The sequence below is a fragment of the Pongo pygmaeus genome, chromosome 12, assembly GCF_028885625.2.
Source record: "Pongo pygmaeus isolate AG05252 chromosome 12, NHGRI_mPonPyg2-v2.0_pri, whole genome shotgun sequence".
NCBI classification, from domain to species: domain Eukaryota; kingdom Metazoa; phylum Chordata; class Mammalia; order Primates; family Hominidae; genus Pongo; species Pongo pygmaeus.
The window spans coordinates 122,898,943-122,922,508 of NC_072385.2; the positions used below are offsets into that span (position 1 = coordinate 122,898,943).

Here is a 23,566-nt window from a genome sequence, read left to right on the forward strand (position 1 = left end):
AAAAATAAATAAATAATATATATAAAAATTTTTTGAAGAAGAAAATAGAGAAGTAAAGAGCTTTTTTTTTTTTTTGAGACGGAGTTTCACTCTTGTCGCCCAGGCTGGAGTACAGTGGCACGATCTCTGCTCACTGCAACCTCTGCCTCCCGGGTTCAAGTGATTATCCTGCCTCAGCCTCCCAAGTAGCTGGAATTACAGGCATGTGCCACCATGGCCGGCTAATTTTTGTATTTTTAGTAGAGACGGGGTTTTGAACTCCTGACCTCAGGTGATCCACCAGCCTCAGCCTCCCAAAGTGCTGGGATTACAGGCATGAGCCACCGTGCCCAGCGTAAAGAGCTTTTTAACAAGCATCAGCAGCAATGACTATAGAAACATCTAGAACCTGTTGAGTGCCTCCTGTGTGCCAGGTGTTTTACTTTCATCATGCCATGTGATAGGTCCTTGATGCAAGAGGTGGTCCTGGTTGGAAGTGCCTGGTTCCCACCACATGGCAGTGGAATCCCCCTCCTTCCTCTTTCCCTTCTGCCCCAGCCTTTATTCCAGGGGGTGGCCAGGATCTGGGACCCCAGGACTAGCCTTAGGAGGGAGCTGCTCCTACCTGGGGTTCAGCCTGCGCTAGCATTTGGGGATGCAGGCAGCATGAGGGGCCTTTGAGAGGTATGAGTACTCCCAGGACCACGCAGGGAGTGGCCTCCTCCGTTGTGGAACAAATGCTGCTCCTGGCCCAGGACACTGCAGCCGCCTGCTCTGGGGGTCAGCTGGGTGAGGCAGGGCTGTGGAAGAGGTTTCTTCCTGGCTCCTAGACCCCTCCCTGGCTACTTTGGGTGAAGACCAGGATGCACTGATGTGGGTGTGTGGCCCTTGGGGGTTAGACAGACCTCAGCTGTCCTCCTAGCATTGGCCCCTACAGACTGCATGATCTTGGACAGACCTTAACTTCCCTGTTCCTCAGTGTCATTTTTAAAAGGGGAGAACCATCCCCCTCAGAAGGTTATTGAAAGGCACAGAATAGGTGCTCAACGTCTATGGTCATTCCCCACCAGGTGCAAACTAGCAAAACCTTTTTGGGATTTGTGGGCACTGGCTTTGCTCCTGAAGCTGTGTGGGGATGGGGGCGGTCCTAGGTGGAGCCAGGTTTGGGCCATGCAGGAAGGCGTTTGGGTCTCAGCCCCCATGCCCAGCGGGACATCTCAAGAGCATGCCAGCTCTTCTGCTCAGAGGATGGCCTCAAAACAGCTGATCTGCGAGGCTCCTCTGTTCCTTCGGGAGGTTGAGGAGTGTCTGGACGGGGGTATCTACAGTGCACGCTCACTGGGATATCTCTCCAGGACAAGACAGTGCCCCCATGTTAGAGACCTCTGCCTCCTCCCCAGCTACATGGCAACCCTGGTCACAATCTGTTACAGGACCCTAACCCCGCTCCTGGGCTACAGCTGCACAGAGTGAATCAGCTCCCTGACTGAAGCTGGCCAAGAAGTCTCATTGAAACCGCCTTTGCAAAAATTATAGCAGGAAATTATGACAGTGAAAGAAATCAGACCTAACTGACCCCATCTTGCTTCTAACCTTTAAGCTGTCCTGGTTCCTTTCTGGGCATAGGCTGAACCAGCCTTGGGAAGGAATTTAGTTTATGGTTTGACTCTGAAACAAAATTAATAATAACCTTTTCCTGAAAAGACTACCTTTGTGCCTTGGGACCTGTCTGCCTTTGTAGGACTAACAAATTAGCTACAAGATTAGAAATTACAGTTTAGGGTCATGCAGGCTCTGGCTGAAAGAGTCTGAACCTTCCCAAATTGCTCCTAGGGATCACATCATTATTGTAAAACCTAAGATCAGTGCTTGAGGTATTTTGCAGACCCTGCACTGGATGGATCAGCTGACACCACCCAGACCAATTATTTGGCTCAACCAGTTCTGCAATCCTTGCTCAGGAACAGAAGACAGCAAGAAAACTTCATTTCGACCCCCCTATGAGTCCATCTCCATCCTGACCAATCAGCACTTTCCACTTCCCAAGCCCCTATTGGCCAAATTATCTTTAAAAACTTCCATCCCCCAGTCGGAGCGCAGTGGCTCATGCCTGTAATCCCAGCACTTTGGGAGGCTGAGGCGTGCAGATCACCTGAGGTCAGGAGTAAGAGACCAGCCTGGCCAACATGGCAAAACCCTGTCTCTACTAAAAACACAAAAATTAGCCAGGCATGGTGGTGCTAGCCTATAATCCCAGCTACTCTGGTGGCTGAGGCAGGAGAATCGCTTGAATCCAGGAGGCACAGCTTGCACTGGGCCGAGATCGTGCTACCGCACTGCAGACAGAGTGGGTGACAGAGTGATACTCCGTCTCAAACAAAACAAAACAAAAACAAAAAAACTTCCATCCCCAAATGCTCTGCTCAGGGAGACTGATTTGAGCAATAATTAAACTCCAGTCTCCCGCACAGCTTGGCTCTGTGTGAATTGCTCTTTCTCCATTGCAATTCCCCTGTCTTGATAAATGGGCTCTGTCTAGGCAGCGGGCAAGGTGAGCCCTTTAGGTGGTTTACACCTTCACGTGGGAACATGGAATTGAGCAGAAACTGATTCCATACCTCCCCCACCCTCACCCCCCGACTCCCTTCAACAGAGGAGATGTGAACTCGAGAGCCATTGGTGGTGGCAGTAAACCCAAAATATCTGAGACAAGTCTCAACCAATTTAAAAGTTTATTTTGCCAAGGAGATCCTGACGACATGTCCCCAAGATGGCTGGGGTACAGCTTGCTTTTGTGCATTTTAGGGAGACATGAGACATCAATTAATATATGTAAGATATACTTTGGTTCTGTCCAGTAAGACAGGACAACTCGAAGAGGGGGGCTTCCAGGTCATAGGTAGATAAGAGACAAAAGCTTGCATTCTTTTGAGTCCTTGATCAGCCTTTTGGTGAATTCACAATCTAGTCTGGCTCAGTGAATCTTCATTTTTACATAAACAGTAGGTCTGAGGAAGCAATCAGATAAGCATTTCTCTCAGGTGAGCAGAGGAATGATTTTCTGTCCTGCACCTGTTAAGATCAGCTATCAGTTTACATTGCCAGGATGAATTCAACAGAAATGTTTCAGGGTAAAGTTTTTTTTTTTTTTTTTTTTTTAATTCTTGGCATGATCCTGAGTAGGGTAAAGATCTTGAGGCCCACAAGGAATTTCCTTGTGGGCAAATTGTGAGGGAGGCATGTAACTGTTTTATCTTTATAGCCATCTTATTCAGGAATTAAAATGGGAGGCAGGTTCCCAGCTTGACTTTTCCCTTAGCTTAGTGATTTTGGAGTTGAGATTTATTTTTCTTTCACAGTGGCCATTCCCCCACCTTCATTTAAAAAAAAAAAAAAAATTCCTAAACCGCCGGGCACGGTGGCTCACACTTGTAATCCCAGCACTTTGGGAGGCTGAGGCTGGCAGATCACCTGAGGTCAAGAGTTCAAGACCAGCCTGGCCAATGTGGTGAAACCCTGTCTCTACAAAAATACAAAAATTAGCCAGGCATGGTGGCAGGTGCCTGTAATCCCAGCTACTCGGGAGGCTGAGGCAGGAGAATTGCTTGAACCTGGGAGGCGGAGGCTGCAGTGAGCCAAGATTACGCCACTGCACTCTAGCCTGGGTGATAGAGCGAGACTCCGTCTCAAAAAAAAGAAAAAAAATCCTAAACACAAATTTTTCGTTAAGCCACTTGCAAGTTTGTTATATACATCATGGCACTTTTCAGCAAACACCTCCTAAGAACAAGGGCTTTCGGCCAGGCACAGTGGCTCACGCCTGTAATCCCAGCACTTTGGGAGGTTGAGGCGAGTGGATCACGAGGTTCGAGATCAGCCTGGCCAACATGGTGAAACCTCGTCTCTACTAAAGATACAAAAAATTAGCTGGGCATGGTGGCACGCACCTCTAATCCCAGCTACTCGGGAGGCTGAGGCAGGAGAATCGCTTGCACCCGGGAGGTGGAGGTTTGCAGTGAGCCAAGATTGTGCCATTGTACTCCAAACTGGGCAATGGGGTGAGACTCCATCTCAAAAACAAACAAACAAAAAGAACAAGGGCTTTCCTCTACAGAGCCTCAATGGACTCAGCACACTGCACTTTCCCACGGATACAATGGTGTTAGCTAACATTTAGTCTGCAAAGGGTCCTTTAGAGCTGCTTTTGCTTTCACCCAGGATCCAGTCAAGGATCACGGGCCAAATCACTTCTTCAGCCTTCCTTTGTCTTTTATGACATTGACTTTTTTTATTTTTATTTATTTTATTTTAATTAATTAATTAATTAATTATTTTTTTTTGATAGGGTCTCATTCTGTCACCCAGGCTGGAAGGCAGTGATCAGATCATAAATCACTGCAGCCTTGACTTCCTGGGCTCAGGTGATTCTCCCATCTCAGCCTCCCAAGTAGCTGGGACTATAGGCCTGCATCACCACACCTGGCTAATTTTTTGTATTTTTTCAGTAGAGATGCGGTTTCAGCATGTTGTACAGGCTGGTCTCAAACTCCTGAGCTCAAGCGATACTTTTACCTCAGCCTCCCAAAGTGCTGGCATTATGGGTGTGAGTCACAGCGCCTGGCAGACGTTGACATTTTTGAAGAGTCAAGGCCAACTCTTTGGCAGAATGTTTCTCAATTTGAGTTTGCCGGGAGTTTCTTCCTGATTATATTCTAGTTACTTTTTTTTTTTTTTTTTTTTTTTTGGCAGGAGTGCTTCCTAGGTGAGTAGGTAGCGTTGTCCTCAGTGAACCACACCAGGGGAGCACGGTGTCAGCTGTCCTGTTATTGGTGAGGTTTGGCTTAATAGTTTGGTTAAGGCGGTATCTTCTAGATTTCAGCATTTACCATTCCCTAAGAATCTTTCACTCAGTTGTTTTAGTGTCTTTTATTGATTCTTGCCTAAATCAGTTATTGCTGTGAGTCATTAAATGGTGATTTTTCTGTTATCATTTATTCTGCATTCTTCAATAGAAAAGAGTTTTCATGGCCAGGCGCGGTGGCTCACACCTGTAATCCCAGCACTTTGGGAGGCCGAGGCGGATGGATCACCTGCAGTCAGGAGTTCGAGACCAGCTTGGCCAACATGGTGAACCCCCGTCTCTACTAAAAATACAAAAATTAGCCAGGCATGGTGGCAGGCGCCTGTAATCCTAGCTACTTGGAGGCTGAGGCAGGAGAATCGCTTGAACCCAGGAAGCGAAGGTTGCAGTGAGCCAAGATTGCACCATTGCACTCCAGCCTGGGGGACAAGAGCAAGACTTCATCTCAAAAAAAAAAAAAAAAAAAAAAAGAGTTTTCATTAGTACTTAAAATTTTAAAAAATTATTGGTATGAACCCATGGATTGTTATTGTTATTATTATTAATGTTATTTGGCGGGGCTTGTGGGCACTGGCTGGGGGTGAGCATGGGCATGGTCAGGGTGGGCTATTACTGTTCTTCATTTCAGTGCTCATATTGTCCCAAATTTAGGTTGGTCCTTGTATCCCTTTTCCATATCGTCATGACTTTTTGAATTTTTCTTAGTTTCTGGCACAGGAAGTTGCTCCAGGCTCGCCTTGTACTTTCCGTGAATGGAATTCTTTTTTTTAATCACGTGGAAAGTTGGCCGGGCGCGGTGGCTCATGCCTGTAATCCCAGCATTTTGGGAGGCCGAGGCAGGCGGATCACCTGAGGTCGGGAGTTTGAGAACAGCCTGACCAACATGGAGAAACCCTGTCTCTACTAAAAATGCAAAATTAGCCAGGCGTAGTGGTGCATGCCTGTAATCCCAGCTACTCAGGAGGCTGAGGCAGGAGAATCGCTTGAACCTGGGAGGCGGAGGTTGCAGTGAGCTGAGATCGTACCATTGCACTCCAGCTTGGGTGACAAGCTGGTGAAACTCCATCTCAAAAAAAAAAAAAAAAAAATGTGAAGCAAGCATCCCTCCAGGCTCGCTATGGCTCTCAGGTCTTGATTCCTTTCCTGAAGCCCTGCTACCTCCTGGCCCTTGGTCTCCAAGTGCCCATCTCTTTATAGGTAACACCCCCTTTTCCTTTTGCTGGCACTGACCCTGCAGGCTTGGTGCCCACTTCTTCATGACCTCCTGACCCATCCACCCTCCCTTGTTCTGGCCCAAATGAGCTGAAAGGCTGGCCTTGGGACTTCACTGCAGATGCCCCTCTGTCCTGGTTTCCTGGGCTCCCAGTGGGTGAGATGGGGAAGGTTAGAAGCAGGCATCTTCTTGAAAAGATGGCAGATGTGGCAAGGAGCAGAGGGTGGGTGGGGCTGGTTGTGAGGAGGGATTTGGCGTGATGACAGGTCATTGCAGAGTACAGAAAGCAGTTCTGCATGCAGAAGCCATCAGTGTGCCTGCACGGTTCTGTTGGGCCTTTGCGCCCTGGTGATGTGCCATGAGAAAAACATGCCCCAGGAGGCTTTCAGTCCAAGAGGATGAGAGACATGCATAAAAAACTTGAACCTAACCTGAAGTGTGGAGGCAAGTCTAGCCAAGCCCAGCCAAAATCAGCTGAGCCCCAGCTACATGCAGACCTGTGAGCAAGGAAGGGGGTGTTTTGTTACACAGCATTATCACAGCTGATTAGTGCACTCTGTAAAAGAACTCAAACCCCTTTGTTCTTCAGTACTCCCTGAATGCTCAAAGAAGAGAATCCTGGAGCTGGAGATGCCCTTAAATCTGTCTTCTTCCCTCCCCTGCCATTTTATAACTGTGGAGACTGAGGCCTGGAGCGGGGAAGGCAGCATGGAGAAGTCACACATGAGATGGATCCTGGCTCTTCACTAGTTGTGAGCCCCTGACCAGATTGAATGAAGTGTTTGGCTTAGTTTCCAAACCTCTCAAATGGTGACAATTCTAATACGTGCAAAACACACAATGTGGGTAATGCGCCAAGCCCAGAGTCTGTGCTTATAGGCTGTGTTGTCTGTAAGTGGCTGTGCTTCCAGGAGTGGCAGAACTGGCGCAGGTCCCTGGCCCTCCTCACTGCCCTCCAGGGCACTCAGTGATTCCCTCCCCTCTGCACAGGCCTGACCACCTGCAGCCATCCTTAACCTTGACTTTTCTTGTGCCTCTCTCTCCCTCAAATGGAAATCTTCTTTGTTTTGAGTGTGAGAATAATATAAGGCAGGCTCAGGGCAAAAACGTAAATTGGGTCTTTAAGGAGCCTCCAGCATCTTTGTACCCACCCAGCCCGAGGACGAACACTTGACCTTCATGAGATGCAGCCAGGATGTGACCAGGACCCCTGGCTGTCCTGGCCACTGACCTTTACCTGGCTGATGATCTCAGAGTGGAGAGGGAGCCCAGCTTCCATGTCAGACACTGAGAAAGAAGGCGGTGGCCTCCAGATCCAAGTAGGAAGGGTTGGGCCTCTTCCTGGCCAAGTCACACTGGGCCTGGTCTGCTCCATCACACAGTCGCGCAGGGCCAGGGTATGGCATGAAATGCAGGGGCTGTTGCATGGAAATAACGTGTCCTGTCCTGTGTAACTCCTGGAAACACCGATGATCTATTCTTGATGGTAGTAGGGATCCCAGAGATTGGAAAAATCAGTTTTCCCTTTCTCAAGAATCAAGAGACTTTCTTTAAGCAGAAAAATCCTGTAATTTGCTAAATTTGGGGGAATCAATCCATTGAGGATTAAAGGGGACCCATATAGCATAGTGCTTAAGTATATAGTCCTTGGACCAAGACTCAACTGCCGAGTATGAACCCCAGCTTCACCACTTGCCAGCTGTGTGACCTTGGGCAAGTGACTTAACCTCTCTGTGCTTTAGTTGCCTCATTTATAGGAGTATCTATCTCATAGGGTTGCTGAGAGGATTAAATGAGTTAATACATGCAAATAACAGTGACATTTAGCTACTGCTGAATAAGACCCAAGCAAGTATCAAAGACAGAGCAGTCATTTCAGCCCCTGCCCCATTCTTCTCTCTTTTCAGGAGGCCACGGCTGGGGTCCTGCAGAGAACACTGAGCTTCAAGCTTGAGGCCTGGCATTAATGTATGTTTGGGATTTTATTTCACCTCTCTGAATCTCAGGTTTTGCCTGTATTAAATGAATATGAAATCTCTGCCTGTTGATTCTCTTGGGTTGTTGAGAAAATAAATTTAAAATGCTTTACCCTAGAAACTGTGGGCTATTGTTTTTGTTTTGGCCAGTTTTTGTTTATTTTGTTTGTGTGTCAGTGTGGGTGTAGGGAGATTCTGCTCCACGAGCTCACTCAGGGCTCCAGGCTTGGGCCTGACATGCTCCCTCCATCTTGTGCCGCTCTCTTCCCTGCATCCTCCAAGTCCTCTCCCTTCTTCAGCTGATGGGGAAAGGAGAACAAGCCAATACCTGGAGCGTCTCATGGACCAGGCCTGGAAGGGAGACCTAGGGTTTTTGCTCCCATTCCACTGGCCATGGCTGTGTCACATGCTCCACCCAAACCAAGGGAAAACACAGCCTAGCAGAGCACCCGGGAAGAAGAGGAGAATGCGGATGTTTGAAAGAATGAATCCATTTGTGTTTTAACCAACAAAGAGGAACTAAGCCTTTTCTGCATTTTTTTGCTTAAATATAAAGGTTGTGATATAATCACAAGGGTCCTTAAAAGCTGGAGGAAGTGAAACCAGATGCCTGTAACCCCAGTGCTTTGGGAGGCCAAGGTGGGAGGATCATTTAAGCCCAAAAGTTCAAGACCATCCTGGGCAACATAGTGAGACCCTATCTCTACATAACATTTTAAAAATTAGCCAGGCATGGCCGGGCGCGGTGGCTCACACCTGTAATCCCAGCACTTTGGGAGGCCGAGGCAGGCGGATCACCTGAAGTTGGGAGTTTGAGACCAGCCTGACCAACATGGAGAAACCCCATCTCTACTAAAAATACAAAAAATTAGCCGGGCATGGTGGCACATGCCTGTAATCCCAGCTACTCAGGAGGCAGAAGCAGGAGAATTGCCTGGACCTAGGAGGTGGAGGTTGCAGTGAGCCAAGATCACACCGTTGCACTCCAGCCTAGGCGACAGTGTGAGACTCCATCTGGAATAAAAAAAAAAATTAGCCAGGCATGTTGCCATGTGTCTGTATCCCTAGCTACTTGGGAGGCTGAGGTGGGAGGATTGCTTGAGCCCGGGAGTTCAAGGCTACAGTGAGTTATAATTGCGTCACTGCCCTCTAGCCTGGGTGACAGAGTAAGACACTGTCTCTAAAAAAAAAAAAAAAAAAAAAAAGAGAGAGAGAAAGAAAGAAAAGATGAAGGAGTGAGGCAGGAGAGAGCGAGCGATAGAGACTGATTTGAAGATGCTAGGATGCTGGCTTCGAAGACGGAGTAAGGAGCTGCCAGCTAAGGAATACAGGCTGCCTTGAGAAACTGGAAAAAATGTGGAAATAGATTCTTCCCCAGATCCTCCTAAAAGAGCACAGCTCGGCAACATGTCGATTTTGGCCCAATGACACCCATGTCAGAGTTGTGATCTTCAGAGCTGTAAGATGATACATTTGTGTTGTTTTAAGCTATGCAGTTTGTGGTCACTTGTCACAGCAGCTGCAAGGAGTGAACACACTGAATCGCAGGAGGGAGACAGAGGCAAAGAGTGTTGCAGCAGCCAGCTCAAGGTCCCACAGCTCATCAGGGTCACAAGCTGGATTTGAACCCAGGCATTCAGTGCTCCTGACCACAATGCAGGGTCCCTTTCATGGGGCACCCATGAGTTCCCAAGCTGGAAGGGCTGGGGATTGTATGGCCGTGGACCAGTTACTGAGTCCTCTGAATCTCACGTGTAAAAAGTGTGTAAGAGTGACCCCATGGAGCCCACCAGAAGAGCGTCCTGCAGCTTAGAGACAGTGCAGACCCAAGCTGCCTTGTGTGGGGAGCTGACTGGTGCTGTTGTGGGCTGGGTTTCTTGTCCCCACCCACACCCACCTGGGGAAGGCCAGCCCAGCCCTCCTTGCTCCTAGATGGGCTGCATCTCGTCCTCCAGCTTCTTCTTCCGGGCCCCTTCTGTGAAGAAGAAGTCCATGCGGATGAGAGTCTGTCCCAGGGGCGTGTCCAGCCTGCTGCCCACAACCTGGTTCATGGAACTGGGAACTGTGTCCGAAAAGAGAGGCACATGGTCTGGCAACTTCTCAGGCTCCTTCTTGTTGCCCTGAGGAGAGGGGACAGCTCGGATCACACAGAGCGTGGAAAAAGGAGGACCTAGAATGGGAGAAAACAGAGCAGAGAGCAGGTGCCTCTCTGTGTGAAGCATCTCCAGGTGATTCAATCCTGGTTTGGACTTGGGATCCCTCAAGAGTGACCCGATGCCACAGCCTCTGCCAAGCTTGTCCCTCCTCTTCCTCCACTTCCCCTTCCCCAGGTGCCTCCCAGATACCTTAACTTTTATGCTGCGACCTGCAGAGATCAAGGGAAGGATCAGGTCTTATTCCCCTTTCTATCCCCAGGACTAAGACGCCACTTTACATCTGGTGGGAGGTTTTGATTTGTGTGTGTGTGTGTGTGTGTGTGTGTGTTTTTTGGTAAATTTGTACTTAGAGTATAACATTCACACAGAAAAGTGCACAAACCATCACTGTCCAGCTTGACAAATGTTCACAAAGTGAAGATGCCCATGTGCCCAACCAGATCAAGGGGTATGATCCCCTCCCCCGCCTCCTTTCAGCCCCTCAGCCCCTGTCTCTGCTCCCAAGGCAACCTGACCTTGACCTCTAATGCCACGCATTAGCTTTGCCTGGTTTTGAACTTTACATTAGTGGAATCATGGCTCTTCTGTCTGGCTTCTTTCTCTCAACATTATGTGTGTGAGATTCATTCAGCTTTTGTGTGTGGCTGCCGTTCATTCATTCTCAGTGCTGTACATTACTCCATGGTGTGAACTGTACTCCATGGTGTGAACTGTGTGAATATCACACAAGTTATTCACCTGTATCACCGCTGATCACACTTGGGTTGATTCTAGTTTGGAGTTCTTATGAGTAGTGCTGTTCTGGCCATATGTGAACATGCATTTGGGTGAACTCTGTAATGGATGCATGCATGAATGAATGACTAAACGTAGTCTGATGGCCAGGCACCGTGGCTCATGCCTTTAATCCTAGCACTTTGAGAAGCCTAGGCGGAAAGATTCAGACCAGCCCGGGCAACATGGTGAGACCCCGTCTCTACAAAAAAATACAAAAATTAGTTGGGTGTGGTGGCACATGCATGTAGCCCCAGCTACTCAGGAGGCTGAGGTGGGAGGATCACTTGAGCCCAGGAAGTTGAGGCTGCAGTGAGCCATGATCATGCTACTTCACTCCAGCCTGGGCAACAGAGTAAGAACATGTCTAAAAAAAAAAAAAAAAAAAAATCTGACAAGTGGGAAAACATCCTCAGCTCTTCCTGCCCCTGTTGAGGGTTACCTTTCTGCTACCCTGTGTCTAATAGAAGTGACATGACCTGTCAAGTAAGGAGATCGTGGTTTTCACCTGGCAAAGTCCATGCCGAGGTGGCTCCACCCTTTGGCCATGATGCAGATTTCAGTAGTCAGGTTGCTATCACATAGCCCTTAGCAGGGAGAGACTCTTATAGGCTGCAAGCCCAGACCAGATGCACAGGGTGGGATATCAGGTCCCATGAGCTGAATTTTCCCTCCAGAATAGACAGCAACAAGTCCAGCAGGTCCACATTAAACCTTTCCTCAACCTGGCAGGGTCCAGGTAAGCATGGCCACCCCCCTGAGTGACTTTCCACATTGCTTATCTTCCAGGTTGGTTCTTTGACCATCTTTTTTTTTTTTTTTTGAGACTGAATTTTGCTCTTGTTGCCCAGGCTGGAGCTCAATGGCACGATCTCTGCTCACCGCAACCTCCGCCTCCCAGGTTCAAGCGATTCTCCTGCCTCAGCCTTCCGAGTAGCTGGAATTACAGGCATGCGCCAGCACACTCGCCTAATTTTTGTATTTTTAGTAGAGATGGGGTTTCTCCATGTTGGTGAGGCTGGTCTTGAACTCCCAACCTTAGGTAATCCACCTGCCTTGGCCTCCCAAAGTGTTGAGATTACAGGCGTGAGCCACCGCATCCAGCTGATCATCCTTTTTATAGTGAGATCCATCTTTCCATTCACTCATTCATCCAGCATGAACTGAATGTTCACTCTTTTATGGTCTCTGGGGGATGGGGCAAATGCTAGGGTTGTGGTAGCGTGCGGTGATGAATTCATATTCATCTTTTCTCTTTTTAAAAAATAATGTTATTTTTGTAGAGATGGGGTCTCCCTATGTTGCCCAGGCTGGTCTTGAACTCAGGGTCCAGGTGATCCTCCCACCTCAGTCTCCCCAAGTACAGGCATGTGCCACCATTCCTGGCCTCATCCTTTCTCTTAAGGAGTTCACAGCTGGTGAAATTGGGCATTGCAGTATTACATTACATGCAATACCAAAATAACGGGTGAGATATGCTGGTGAATCAAAGGAAGGAGTGATCTGGCCAAGCCTGCCCAGGAAGGGGAGATTCCCCAGAAGAGGGGGCACGAGAGCAGGGTCTTGAAGAGTGAATAGGAGTCCGTCAGGCTGACCAGGTGGAAGGACATTCCAGCAGGGGACGAGCACGCCCAAAGGCATGGATAAAAGAGTATTGTGGGGGCTGGGTGTGGTGGCTCACGCCTGTAATCCCAGCACTTTGGGAGGCCGAGGCAGTTGGATAATTGAGGTCAGGAGTTCGAGACCAGCCTGGCTAACATAGTGAAACCCCCTCTCTACTAAAAATACAAATATTAGCCAGGCATGGTGGTGTGCACGTATAATCTCAGCTACTCAGGAGGCTGAGGCAGGAGAATCGCTAGAAACCAGGAGGTGGAGGTTGCAGTGAGCCGAGATTGCACCACTGCACTCCAGCCTGGGCGACAGAGCGAGACTCCATCTCAAAAAAAATAAAATAAAAAAGTGTGTTGTGGGGTCTGTGTGGGGTGGGTAATGAGGCTGGGGAGATAGATGGTTTAGATCACAGGAGGTTTTGTAAGCCACCTGAAAATTTCAGACTTATTGAAGCATTATAATCAGGGGAGCTACATGGTCAGTTCTGCCGTTCAGGGAAATTAGTGTGGTGGCAAAGTGGAGGATGGATTGGAGGTGGTGATACTAGAGTCAGGGAATTTGTTTACAAAATATTTTTACCCAATCTCATTGTCCTTCTCGGGCACGCCACACAGATATGACTACACATTGCTGCCATCCTCAATCAGGGGAGACATTTCAGCAACAGATGCCTGTCATTTCCAATTGGTTCATCTTAATAAAATTAAGAAACACTGAGGGAAACAAATTTCTAAATGCTTCATGTAACTGTTTTCTATCCAACGGACCCTGCATTCCTTGAAACAAGAGTGTATTTGACTCCTCGCTGCACATCCAGCATCTGGTGCGGAGTAGATCTTCAATAAATGTTAGTTGAATGATGGAAAGAATGAGTTATATTCAGTTGCAAGTATGTTTGGCAGGAACATATTTTACCTTACCATTGGGTCATAGTCTTTCAGGAAACTCCAGTTCTGAACCCTGGAAAGGAAAAACATGTTGGCTGTGTGAGTTCCTTCCAGGACATTTTTACCAATGACTTTCACTGTGTCAAGTCAACGCAACAATGTATCACATGGAAGAACTAAATAATTTCTTTTTTTTTTTGAGACGGAGTCTTGCTCTGTCACCCAGGCTGGAGTGCAGTGGCACAATCTCGGCTCACTGCAAGCTGCGCCTCCCGGGTTCACGCCATTCTCCTGCCTCAGCCTCCCGAGTAGCTGGGACTACAGGCGCCCACCACCGCGCCTGGCTAATTTTTTGTATTTTCAGTAGAGACGGGGTTTCACTGTGGTCTGGATCTCCTGACCTCGTGATCTGCCCACCTGGGCCTCCCAAAGCGCTGGGATTACAGGCGTGAGCCACCGCACCCAGGCTTTTTTTTTTTTTTTTTTTGAGAGGGAGTCTCGCTCTGTCACCTAGGCTGAAGTGCAGTGGCAGAATCTCAGCTCACTTCAACCTCTGCCTCCTGGGTTCAAGCAATTCTCCTGTCTCAGCTTCCCAAGTAGCTGGGACTACAGGTGCACACCACCACACCTGGCTAATTTTTGTATTATTAGTGGAGATGGGGTTTCACCATATTGGTCAGACTGGTCTTGAATTCCTGACCTCAGGTGGTCCACCCACCTCGGCCTCCCAAAGTGCTAGGATTACAGGCATGAGCCACTGTGCGCAGCCAGAACAAAATAATTTTTAAGTGAAACAAATGCCAAGTGTCAAGCAGGTATTTATGGTGTATCCTACCAAAAGAACAAACATTTCAATTTCTAATGACTTTTCCTGGAATGACAACTATGATGTTGCTATGGTGGGGCTGCCTAAGGAAAGCAAAGGCTACCATCTCGCCCTGCCTCTGCTTTCAGAAGGCTACAGTAGGCAAGCATTCTCTGAAGAAAAAACAGTTTTCACATCCCCAAACCTTTGTAACCTTCCAATGTGAGTGACAGAGGAAGGCTAGGGAGAGGTAGGAAAAGGGAGGGACCATAAGGATAGTATTACCTTGCACTGGTCGTTTAGTTTTATTTGAATCTAATTTTAAAAAGTCAAACAATTCTACAAAACATAATAAAAACAGCCTTCTCTATCCCCAGCCTCACAGCCCCTGAGCCCCACATCCTAGAGTCAAACCTTTGCCAGCCTTTTAACTGTTTCTTCAGGACTTTGCGTCCATATTTTGAAATAATAGGATTCTACTGCTGTATTATGCCATTCTTGCCTTGCTGTAAAGAATACCTGAGACTGGGTAATTTATAAAGAAGGTGTAGGACAGGCGCAGTGGCTCACACCCGTAATCCCAGCACTTTGGGATCACCTGAGGTCAGGAGTTCGAGACCAGCCTGGCCAACATGGTGAAACCCTGTCTCTACCAAAAATACAAAAATTAGCCGGGCATGGTGGCAGGCACCTGTACTCCCAGCTACTAGGGAGGCTGAGGCAGGAGAATCGCTTGAGCCCAGGAGGCAGAGGTTACAGTGAGCAGAGATCAAGCCACTGCACTCCAGCCTGGGCGACAGAGTGAGACTCCATCTCAAAAAATAATAATAATAATAAAATAAAAATAAAAAAAGAAGGTGTAACTGGCTCAGTTCCACAGGCTGTACAGGAAGCAGGATGCTGGCATCTGCTTAGCTTCTGGGGTGGTCTCAGGAAACTTACAATCATGGTGGAAAGCAAAGTGGCAGCAGGCAGGTCACATGGCCAGAGCAGGAGCAAGAGAGAGAGAAGGGAAGTGCCATACACTTTAAAAGAACCAGATCTGGTGAGAACTCACTACTGTGAGGACAGTACCATGGGGATGGTATAAACCATTTATGAAAAGCCACCCACATGATCCAATCGCCTTCCAGCGGCCCCACCTCCAAAGCTGGGGATTACAATTCAACTTGTGATTTGGGTGGGGACACAGATCCACACCATATCCACTGCTGTTTCTTAATATTTTTTAAAATTTAAACTTATCTATTGACTTTCTATTATGGGAGAGGAAGAGTTAGCATTCTTACCCCTGCCCTTCCCCTTGTTCTTTCAAAATCATTATAGATCTCGGTTAAATTGATATATATCGTTTTGATTCTTATGATTATGTAAATGTTATCCCCTGATGAACCAAGGAGTGCAATATGCCCCAATTCTGTTCTTGTACAACCTTGTATTCTTTCTAGAGCTAACAGAGAAATTACATTTCCTCCCAATTTTTTTTAGGCTTCTATGTACTGATCATTGATTTCAGATGCTCCAACAAAACTGAAAAGTCCCTCTCAATATTATTTTCTACACATTCATGTGCATCAGATAATAAACATTCCTTTAAAATCTTTCTGCCAGGTGCAGTGGCTCACACCTGTAATCCCAGCACTCTGGGAGGCTGAGGCAGGCAGATCACGAGGTCAGGAGATCGAGACCATCCTGGCTAACATGGTGAAACCCCGTCTCTACTAAAAATACAAAAATTAGCCAGGCGTGGTGGCGGGCATCTGTAATCCCAGCTACTCGGGAAGCTGAGGCAGGAGAATGGCGTGAACCCAGGAGGCAGAGCTTGCAGTGAGCTGAGATTGCGCCACTGCACTCCAGCCTGGGTGACAGAGCGAGACTCCGTCTCAAAATAAACAAATAAATAAAATAAAACCTTTCTTAGACACCTCCTCAGAAGCCCCGTGTCCTCCTGCTCCCACTGGCCTAGCCATGCCTCAAGATCACAGGCTGGTCCTTTCCTTCACCAACACGCTGGCATCCCCCTCTTTGGGAATTCCATGTCTTACTTTCTTGTTAATGCACCTGTTTTTGTGGAGCACCTACTCCAATATCTGTGGACTCATGCATTTCTTTGGTTCTGGAAAATTCTCACTTACTTTCTCTTTAGACATTTTCTCTCTCCCATGCTCTCATTTGGGAGTTTTGATTAAAGATATGTTGGACCTTCTTCAGTTTCTCTATGTTTTTAATTCATCATTTGTATTTTCTGTCTTGATTTTCTGAATAATTTCTCCTGTCTTGAGTTTATAAAGTCTCACTTCAGTTGTGTCTTATATTTCAACTTTATATATTTTTATTCCTACAAGTTCTTTTTGTTTTTTGTTTTTTTTTGAGATGGAGTCTCACTCTGTCACCCAGGCTGGAAGTGCAGTGGTACAATCTCAGCTGATTGCAGCCTCTGCCTCCTGCGTTCAAGCAACTCTCCCTGCCTCAGCCTCCCAAGTAGCTGGGATTACAGGTGCACGCCACCATGCCTGGCTAATTTTTGTATTTTTAGTAGAGATGGGGTTTCACCATGTTGGCTAGGCTGGTCTTGAACTCCTGACCTCAGGTGATCTGCCCGCCTCAGCTTCCCAAAGTGCTGGGATTATAGGTGTGAGCCATTGTGCCCGACCTCTTGTTTCATTTTTAAAAGCAGGCTACTAGAAAATTTAAGCTATGTGTGTGGCTCACATTGTATTTCTGTCGGGCAGCACTGCCTTACACATTCCTCTTTGGGTTTTCAAGGCCTTGCAAAACTCTGTCCCCTGGGTCTTTATGCCTCCTTGTGCCCCTGGCTTTCTTCTCTGGTGTTTCCTGGCAGCTTCCCTGCCTTTCTAGTAAATGTTGCAAGTTCTGTCCTGCATCCTTGCCTCTTCTGATCCATTGTGCTCTTCCAGAGAGAGCTTATTCACATTGCTGAGGCCAATCCCCACCCGTTTCCTTCTAAAATTGAGATAGAATTCACATTTCATAAGATTCACCTTTTAAAGGACACAATTCAATGACTTTTAATATATTCACGGAGTTGGGCAACCATCACCACTTTCTGATTCCAGAACATTTCATCACCCCCAAAACACCTGTGTCCATTCGCAGTCAGTCCTCATCCTCCCCTTCTGGACGGGTTTTTAATGTGCAACTCCTGACTCTCACACTCAACTACCTCCTGGGCAGCTCCATCTAGACGTGGTTCAGGCATTGAAAACTCACCAGAACTCAGCATCTTCATCATTTATCTTCTCCTCCCTATTAATTATTCAAGCTGAGACCTGTCATCCTTTACTCCTTCCTCACCTTTCCTCCCACATTTACTCAGTTTGTAAATATTTTCTGTCATTCTGTAGGTTGCCTTTTCACTCTGTTAATTGTTGCCTTTTCACTCTGTTAATTGTTGCCTTTGCTGTGCAGAAGCTTTTCACATGCAAAAGAAGGAAACTGGATCCTTTCTAACGTGATACATACCAATCCACTCAAAAACATAGAAAGAAGCTTCATGACATTGGTCTTGGCAATTATTCCACGGATATGCCACACAAAGGACAGGTAACAAAAGCAGATAGACAGATGGGATTACATCAAACTCAAAAATTTCTGAAGAGCAAAGGAAACAAGCAACAAAGTGAAAAAGCAACACACAGAATGGGAGACAATATTTACAGATCATATTTCTGATAAGAAGTTAATTTCCAAAATATATAAGGAACTTCTACAACTTAGTAGCACAAAACCAAATAACCTAATTGAAAAAAATGGGTTAAGGACTTGAATAGACATTTCTCCAAAGAAGATAAATAAATGGCCAATAAATATATGAAAAGATGATCAATGTCACTCATCATCAGAGAAATGCAAACCAAAACCACAATGAGGTCAAACATGGTGGCTCACACCTGTAGTCCCAGCACTTTGGGAGGCTGAGGCATGTGGATCATCTGTGGTCAGGAGTTCAAGACCAGCCTGGCCGGAGCTTGCAGTGAGCCGAGATTGTGCCACTGCACCCCAGCCTGGGCAACAGCCAGAGCTGGAGCGAGACTCCGTCTCAAAAAAAAAAAAAAAAAAAACAAAACCAAACAAAACCAACCTGGCCAACATGGTAAAAACCTGTCTCTACTAAAAATACAAAAATTAGCCAGGCGTGGTGGAGGGCACCTGTAATCCCAGCTACTCAGGAGACTGAGGCAGGAGAACTGCTTGAACCCAGGAGGCAGAGGTTGCAATGAGCTGAGATCATGCCACTTCACTGCAGCCTGGGTGACAGTGTGAGACTTCATCTCAAAACAAAACAAAACAAAAAATCACAATGAGATACCACATCACACCTATTAGGATGGCTGTTATCAAAAAAACAAAAGACAATCAATGAGTGTTGGCCAGTGTGTGGAGAAACTGGAATGCTGAGATACTGCTGATGGGAATGCAAAATGGTGCCACTGCTATGGAAAAGACAATGGAGGTTCCTCAAAAAATTACAAATAGAGGTACCATATAATCCTGCAATCCCTCCGATATGGTTTGAACATTTGTTCTCTCCAAATCTCATATTGAAATGTGATCCCTAGTGTTGAAGGTAGGGCCTAGTGGGAGGTGTTTGGGTCACGAATAGCTTGGTGCCTTCCTTGCGGTAATGAATGAGCTCTTGCTCTATTAGTTCACAGGAGAGAGGTGGTTGTTAAAAAGAACCTGACACCTCCTCTCTCTCTCTCTCTCTCTCTCTCTTTCCCTTTCGGTCCCTCTTACCATTGACATGCCTGCTCCTCCTTCACCTTCTGCCATTATGGTAAGATTCCTGAGGCCCTTACCAGAAGCCAAGTGGATTCCAGGACTATGCTTGTACAGCCTGCAGAACTGTGAGCCAAATAAACCTCTTTATAAATTACCCAGCCTCAGGTGTTCCTTGATAGCAATGCAAAATGGACTAAGGTATCCGTTTTTGAGAATTTCTCCAAAAGAACTGAAATCACTCCCATGTCCATTGTAACACTATATATAATAGTCAAATGTGGAAGCAACCTAAAAGTCTATTGACAAATGAATAAAGAAACTGCACACATATATACACTCAGCCTCAAAATGGGAAGAAATTCTGCAATATGCGACAAGATGGATGAACCTGGAGGACAGGATGCTAAGCTAACAAGACAGACATGGAAAGTCAAATATTGCACAATTCCATTTCTATGAGGCACTGAAAATAGACTCCTGGAAGCAAAGACTAGAATGGTGGGTGCCAGAGGCTGGGAGGAGGGGGAATGGGGCGTTGCTACTCAACAGGTATGAAGTTTCAGTGGTGCAAGATGAATGCATCCTAGAATCTATCAGGCTGCTCACTTAAAAATGTAATCGAGATCGTGCCATGTTCCTGCTTAAAATCCTGGATGGTGTCTCCTTTGGAAAAAATGCATCCAGACTTTTACAAGGGCTGGGGTGGCCCCCGCTGCTCCCCCTCATCCTGCGGCTTTCCTCACTCCCAGTGCCTCAGCTACACGAACTCGCTGTTTTTTAGATACATCAAACTCTTGGCTCCTTCTCATGTCTCGGCTTAAATGTCTCCTCCCCAGAGAGGCCTTCAGCAGGCTCTGCCCCCGACGCTGAACTGTTTCCTTCTTACCGCTGGTCACACTTCATGCACATTTGTACTTGTTTGCTTCTCTGCTTGCTTTTTGGCTGCCCTGTCCTGAATATGAAGGCTCCGTGGAGCCATGGCCAGGTCTGTCTAGTCCCTTGTTGCAGTCTGATCTCGTTTCAGAGCGGCTCATGGGTATTTTTGGTTGAATGAATGCATGAAGGAGCATCCTTTCCCCAAGTCAGGTCAGACGGCCAGCGCCTCTAACCCAGACTAGGCCAGCAGGCTCCAGCTCAAGGGATTACCGGCCTCGTCGCAGTCGGAAGGAATGAGGTGGGGCTGCTCTGACCCAGCGGCATCTGGTCCTGGCCTCCATCTTCCTCGCTTCCTAGGCTCAGGCTCAGGCCTGGCTCCGGGCTGGGCTGGTGACCCACCTCCCCCCGGGCATGCCATGCCTTCTGTCCCTCAGCCGGATCGTTTGCCCTCCCATCTCCCTTTCTCCAAAACCTTCCACAGCTTGTAGTCAGGCTGCGGAGTCAGGGTGGGAAAGGGAGAGCAGGGACTCACCAGCGTCGCTGGCCCCGCCGCTCGGCCTCCAGGAGCTCCCGCCACAGCTGGTCCTGCTGCACGCCATCGCAGGCAGCTCCCTGAGCTACCCGCTGCGCCTTCAGAGCCTGGGGGGCCTGGCAGCCACCGGCAAGACCCCTGCTGGCCATAGGGCCACCCCGGGCAGCTGGGGAGACCGAGGCTGGCGGCCTGGTGGGGGGCAATCGGTACCCAGCTGATGTGGTTCTCTGGAGCCCAGGGGTGGGGGGGCTCCCCATGGGTGCAAGTGTGTGTGTGTGTGTGTGTGTGTGTGTTAGAGAGAGAGAGACCTGTGCCTGAGCTCAGCTCAAACCTCCTCCTGGAACACTCTGTCCCTCCTAACCCCGGGAGAGCCTGGGCAGGGTCCTCCTCACTGTGCCTTCAGGCCTCGAGCTCAGAGTGGCCGACGGGGACAGGGCTCTCCGGGCTGGGGAGAGCATTTGAGCCCAGTTTCGTTTTGAACTCCCGCCTGTGTTGACTGTTGTCCTGGGAACGGGCAGCTCCTAGGAAAGGGGCGGGCCCCGTGTGTGTGTGTGTGTGTGTGTGTGTGTGTGTGTGTGTGTGTGTGTGTGTGATCTGAGCCCTAGGGCTGGAGGGCAGAGAGTGCCTGAGTAGATGCCACGCTCAGTTCAGCAGCCCCCTACCCCGAGGCCGGAGTCCTCCGCACAGGGGAGGGGAGGGGGAGGGAGCAAAGCTGGGGCTCCTGGGGGCCACCCTCACCGTTATCGCACTTGGCTTCCGGCAGCCCCTTTCAGGCCGTGGGGCGATGATAGTCCTGTGCTGCCCCCTCGTGGATGCTGCGAGGCTCGCACGAGATGGTGGCCCTGAGGGCGCTCTGGGAATTGTGGATCAGGCATCAGTGTGAAGCTTCCTGCTTGTTTGGGAACGATGGCGCAGGTCATGAGCTTATGTCGGGCGAGGGAAAATGAGTGCAATGTACTAGGAACATCCGCTCTGTCTGCAAACCCAGAGCGTTCACACAGCACTCTGCTTTATCTGAGACCTCCCAGCCATGCCTTTCCAACGCCATTCTACAAATGAGGAAACTCAGGCCCTTACCGGCAAGATTAAGTGACGGCCCACGGTCACACAGTCACCAGCTGAAGGGAACAGTGAGAATCTGAGGGCTCATGGTCCGAGCCCTCAGCCCTGTTTCTGCTCTAACTGGGTGCAGCCAGGCTCCCTCCGTGGCAGCCTCTCCTGGTCTGGCTCAGCTGAGCTCCAGGGACGCCCGCTGCTCCCATCACTTCTGCCTCCTGCACTCCCTGCTTCCGGTTCTCTGGGTTTCGTGTTGTTCCGGTAGGTGCTGGCAGATTGACAGTTCCTTCCACACAGCTTCTCTGTGGGTCCATTCAGCTGGCCCACTGCTTCCTATCTTTGTACAGGAAAAGCTAAGTCCAGACAAAGCCCTGATGAATAGAGGGCCTGCGCAGAGTGCCCGGGGTGCAGGGCAGCAGGGCAGCCAGTGAACCACTGAGCTCGCACTGTGGCCAGTCCTGTGGGCCCCTGCTGGATTCTGCTTCTATGAGGGAGGCAGCAAGGAGTTGGGACTTCACAGGTGAAAGGACTTGCCAGGTAGAAAAACTGGGGTGACCACAAAAGCGTGGATGCAAGAGACAGCCTGGTATTTTGGGAGATGTGGGGGAGGAGACAAGGACGGGGGTGGCAGGGCACATGGGGGCAGGCCCCGGGGTATTTTCCACTGTATCCTGCACCCAGTGGGGAGATACCGATGGGCTGTGAGCCCCAAGGAAGCTGCAGGGAACAGAATCATCAGGACCGGGGCAAGAAACAGGTGAGGTCGCCATTGCCATGGTGTGGGTGAGCAATGGCAATGAAACCCCTACTGGGCTCTGGCGGAGGGCTGGCATGGAGAAGACAGGGCTGAGAGCCAGGCCAGAAAGAGCTGCCAGCTTTGTCTTCCCACACTTGCATAAGGACGGAGCTGAGGGATGTGACCTCTTGGAAAAACATTAGTCTAAAATCAGAGCTGCAGGCCTGGGACTCTGTCTCTCCTCTGTTCCTCCCCTCGGAGCTGGGATGACACAGGCTGGCATCTAGTGACTTAAATTTTCCTGGTAAAGATGAGCGCAGCAGGAGTGCGGTGGGGTGGGCCGCTGTGAGCTAGGACCCTAGGTCAGGCTTTTCTGAGTGCTGTCTTCATGGAGGTGTCTGTGCTCCCTGCACTGCGACGACAGGTTCCTGCCATGCCCAAGGAGCAGTGGTTCTGACTTCCCTGAACCCCCAGAAGGCATCCCGTGAGTGTCTTTAGAGAGGACAGTGTGTCCTGGGGGGTCCTTGCTGTGTGTCCCGGGAGGCTTTGTCAGGCTGACCGCAGGCTGTGGCCCTGAGCAGCTGGGAACAACCATGAAGTTTGCTCAGATACCTCCAGCCCTGGCCACAGGCTCCAGACACAGGGACCAGGGCAAAAAAGGGCAGCAAGGGCATCTGTGACAAACCATCACAACTGATTGAGTTCTTGATGTATGTAGAGGCTGAATATTTCCACGGATTTTTTTTTTTTTTTTTTTTTTTTTTTTTTTTTGAGACGGAGTCTCACTCTGTTGCTGGGGCTGGAGTGCAGTGGTGTGATCTTGGCTCACTGCAACCTCTGCCTCCCAGGTTCAAGCAATTCTCCTGCCTCAGCTTCCCAAGTAGCTGGGAATACAGGTGTGCACCGCCACACCCAGCTAATTTCGTTTGTATTTTTAGTAGAGACAGGGTTTCACCATGTTGGCCAGTCTGGTCTCGAACTCCTGACCTCAGGTGATCCACCCGCCTTGGCTTCCCAAAGCGCTGGAATCACAGGTGTGAGCCACCGTGCCCGGCTGGAGGTTGGTTTTTAAAAATTAAAATGTAATTTAAAAACCATTTCAGACCAAGTTGATAGAGGACTGGATTGATGTGTGACAAAGCAAATACAATACAACGTAACTGTAGAATCTAGGTGGTGGACGTATGGGTGGGCATATGTTGGGTGTCTGCCCTACCATTCTTTCAACTTTTCTGTGTGTCCGAAAAATTTCAAAATAAAATATTGAGGGGGGAAAAAAACTCACCTGCCAGTCCAGGTCAGTCACTGCCAGTCTTTTTACATGTCCTTGTGCCTGGAAAAACATCCAAATTCACTCT

General features: G+C 48.6%; 1 protein-coding gene across 1 annotated transcript; it reads right to left on the reverse strand.

Annotated features, from left to right (window-relative positions):
- Positions 1–2,694: 2,694 nt before the first annotated feature.
- C12H2orf50 (chromosome 12 C2orf50 homolog) lies at positions 2,695–21,682 on the reverse strand. Its single transcript, XM_054474395.1, has 4 exons — positions 20,417–21,682; positions 13,494–13,533; positions 9,927–10,149; positions 2,695–9,043 (listed from the first exon to the last, which is right to left on the reverse strand). Exons 1-3 carry the CDS (start codon positions 20,671–20,673, stop codon positions 9,958–9,960), a joined length of 489 nt encoding a protein of 162 aa, XP_054330370.1. The 5' UTR covers positions 20,674–21,682; the 3' UTR covers positions 2,695–9,043; positions 9,927–9,957.
- Between the last annotated feature and the right edge of the window lie 1,884 nt (positions 21,683–23,566).

Excerpts from the sequence above, each read along its gene's own strand:
- C12H2orf50 (XM_054474395.1), bottom strand. The coding sequence starts at position 20,673 with ATGGGGAGCCCCCCCACCCCTGGGCTCCAGAGAACCACATCAGCTGGG. Across the intron at positions 13,534-20,416 it reads CGGCGGGGCCAGCGACGCTG|GGTTCAGAACTGGAGTTTCC; the intron begins GTGAGTCCCTGC and ends TTTCCTTTCCAG. Across the intron at positions 10,150-13,493 it reads TGAAAGACTATGACCCAATG|GGCAACAAGAAGGAGCCTGA; the intron begins GTAAGGTAAAAT and ends CCCTCTCCTCAG.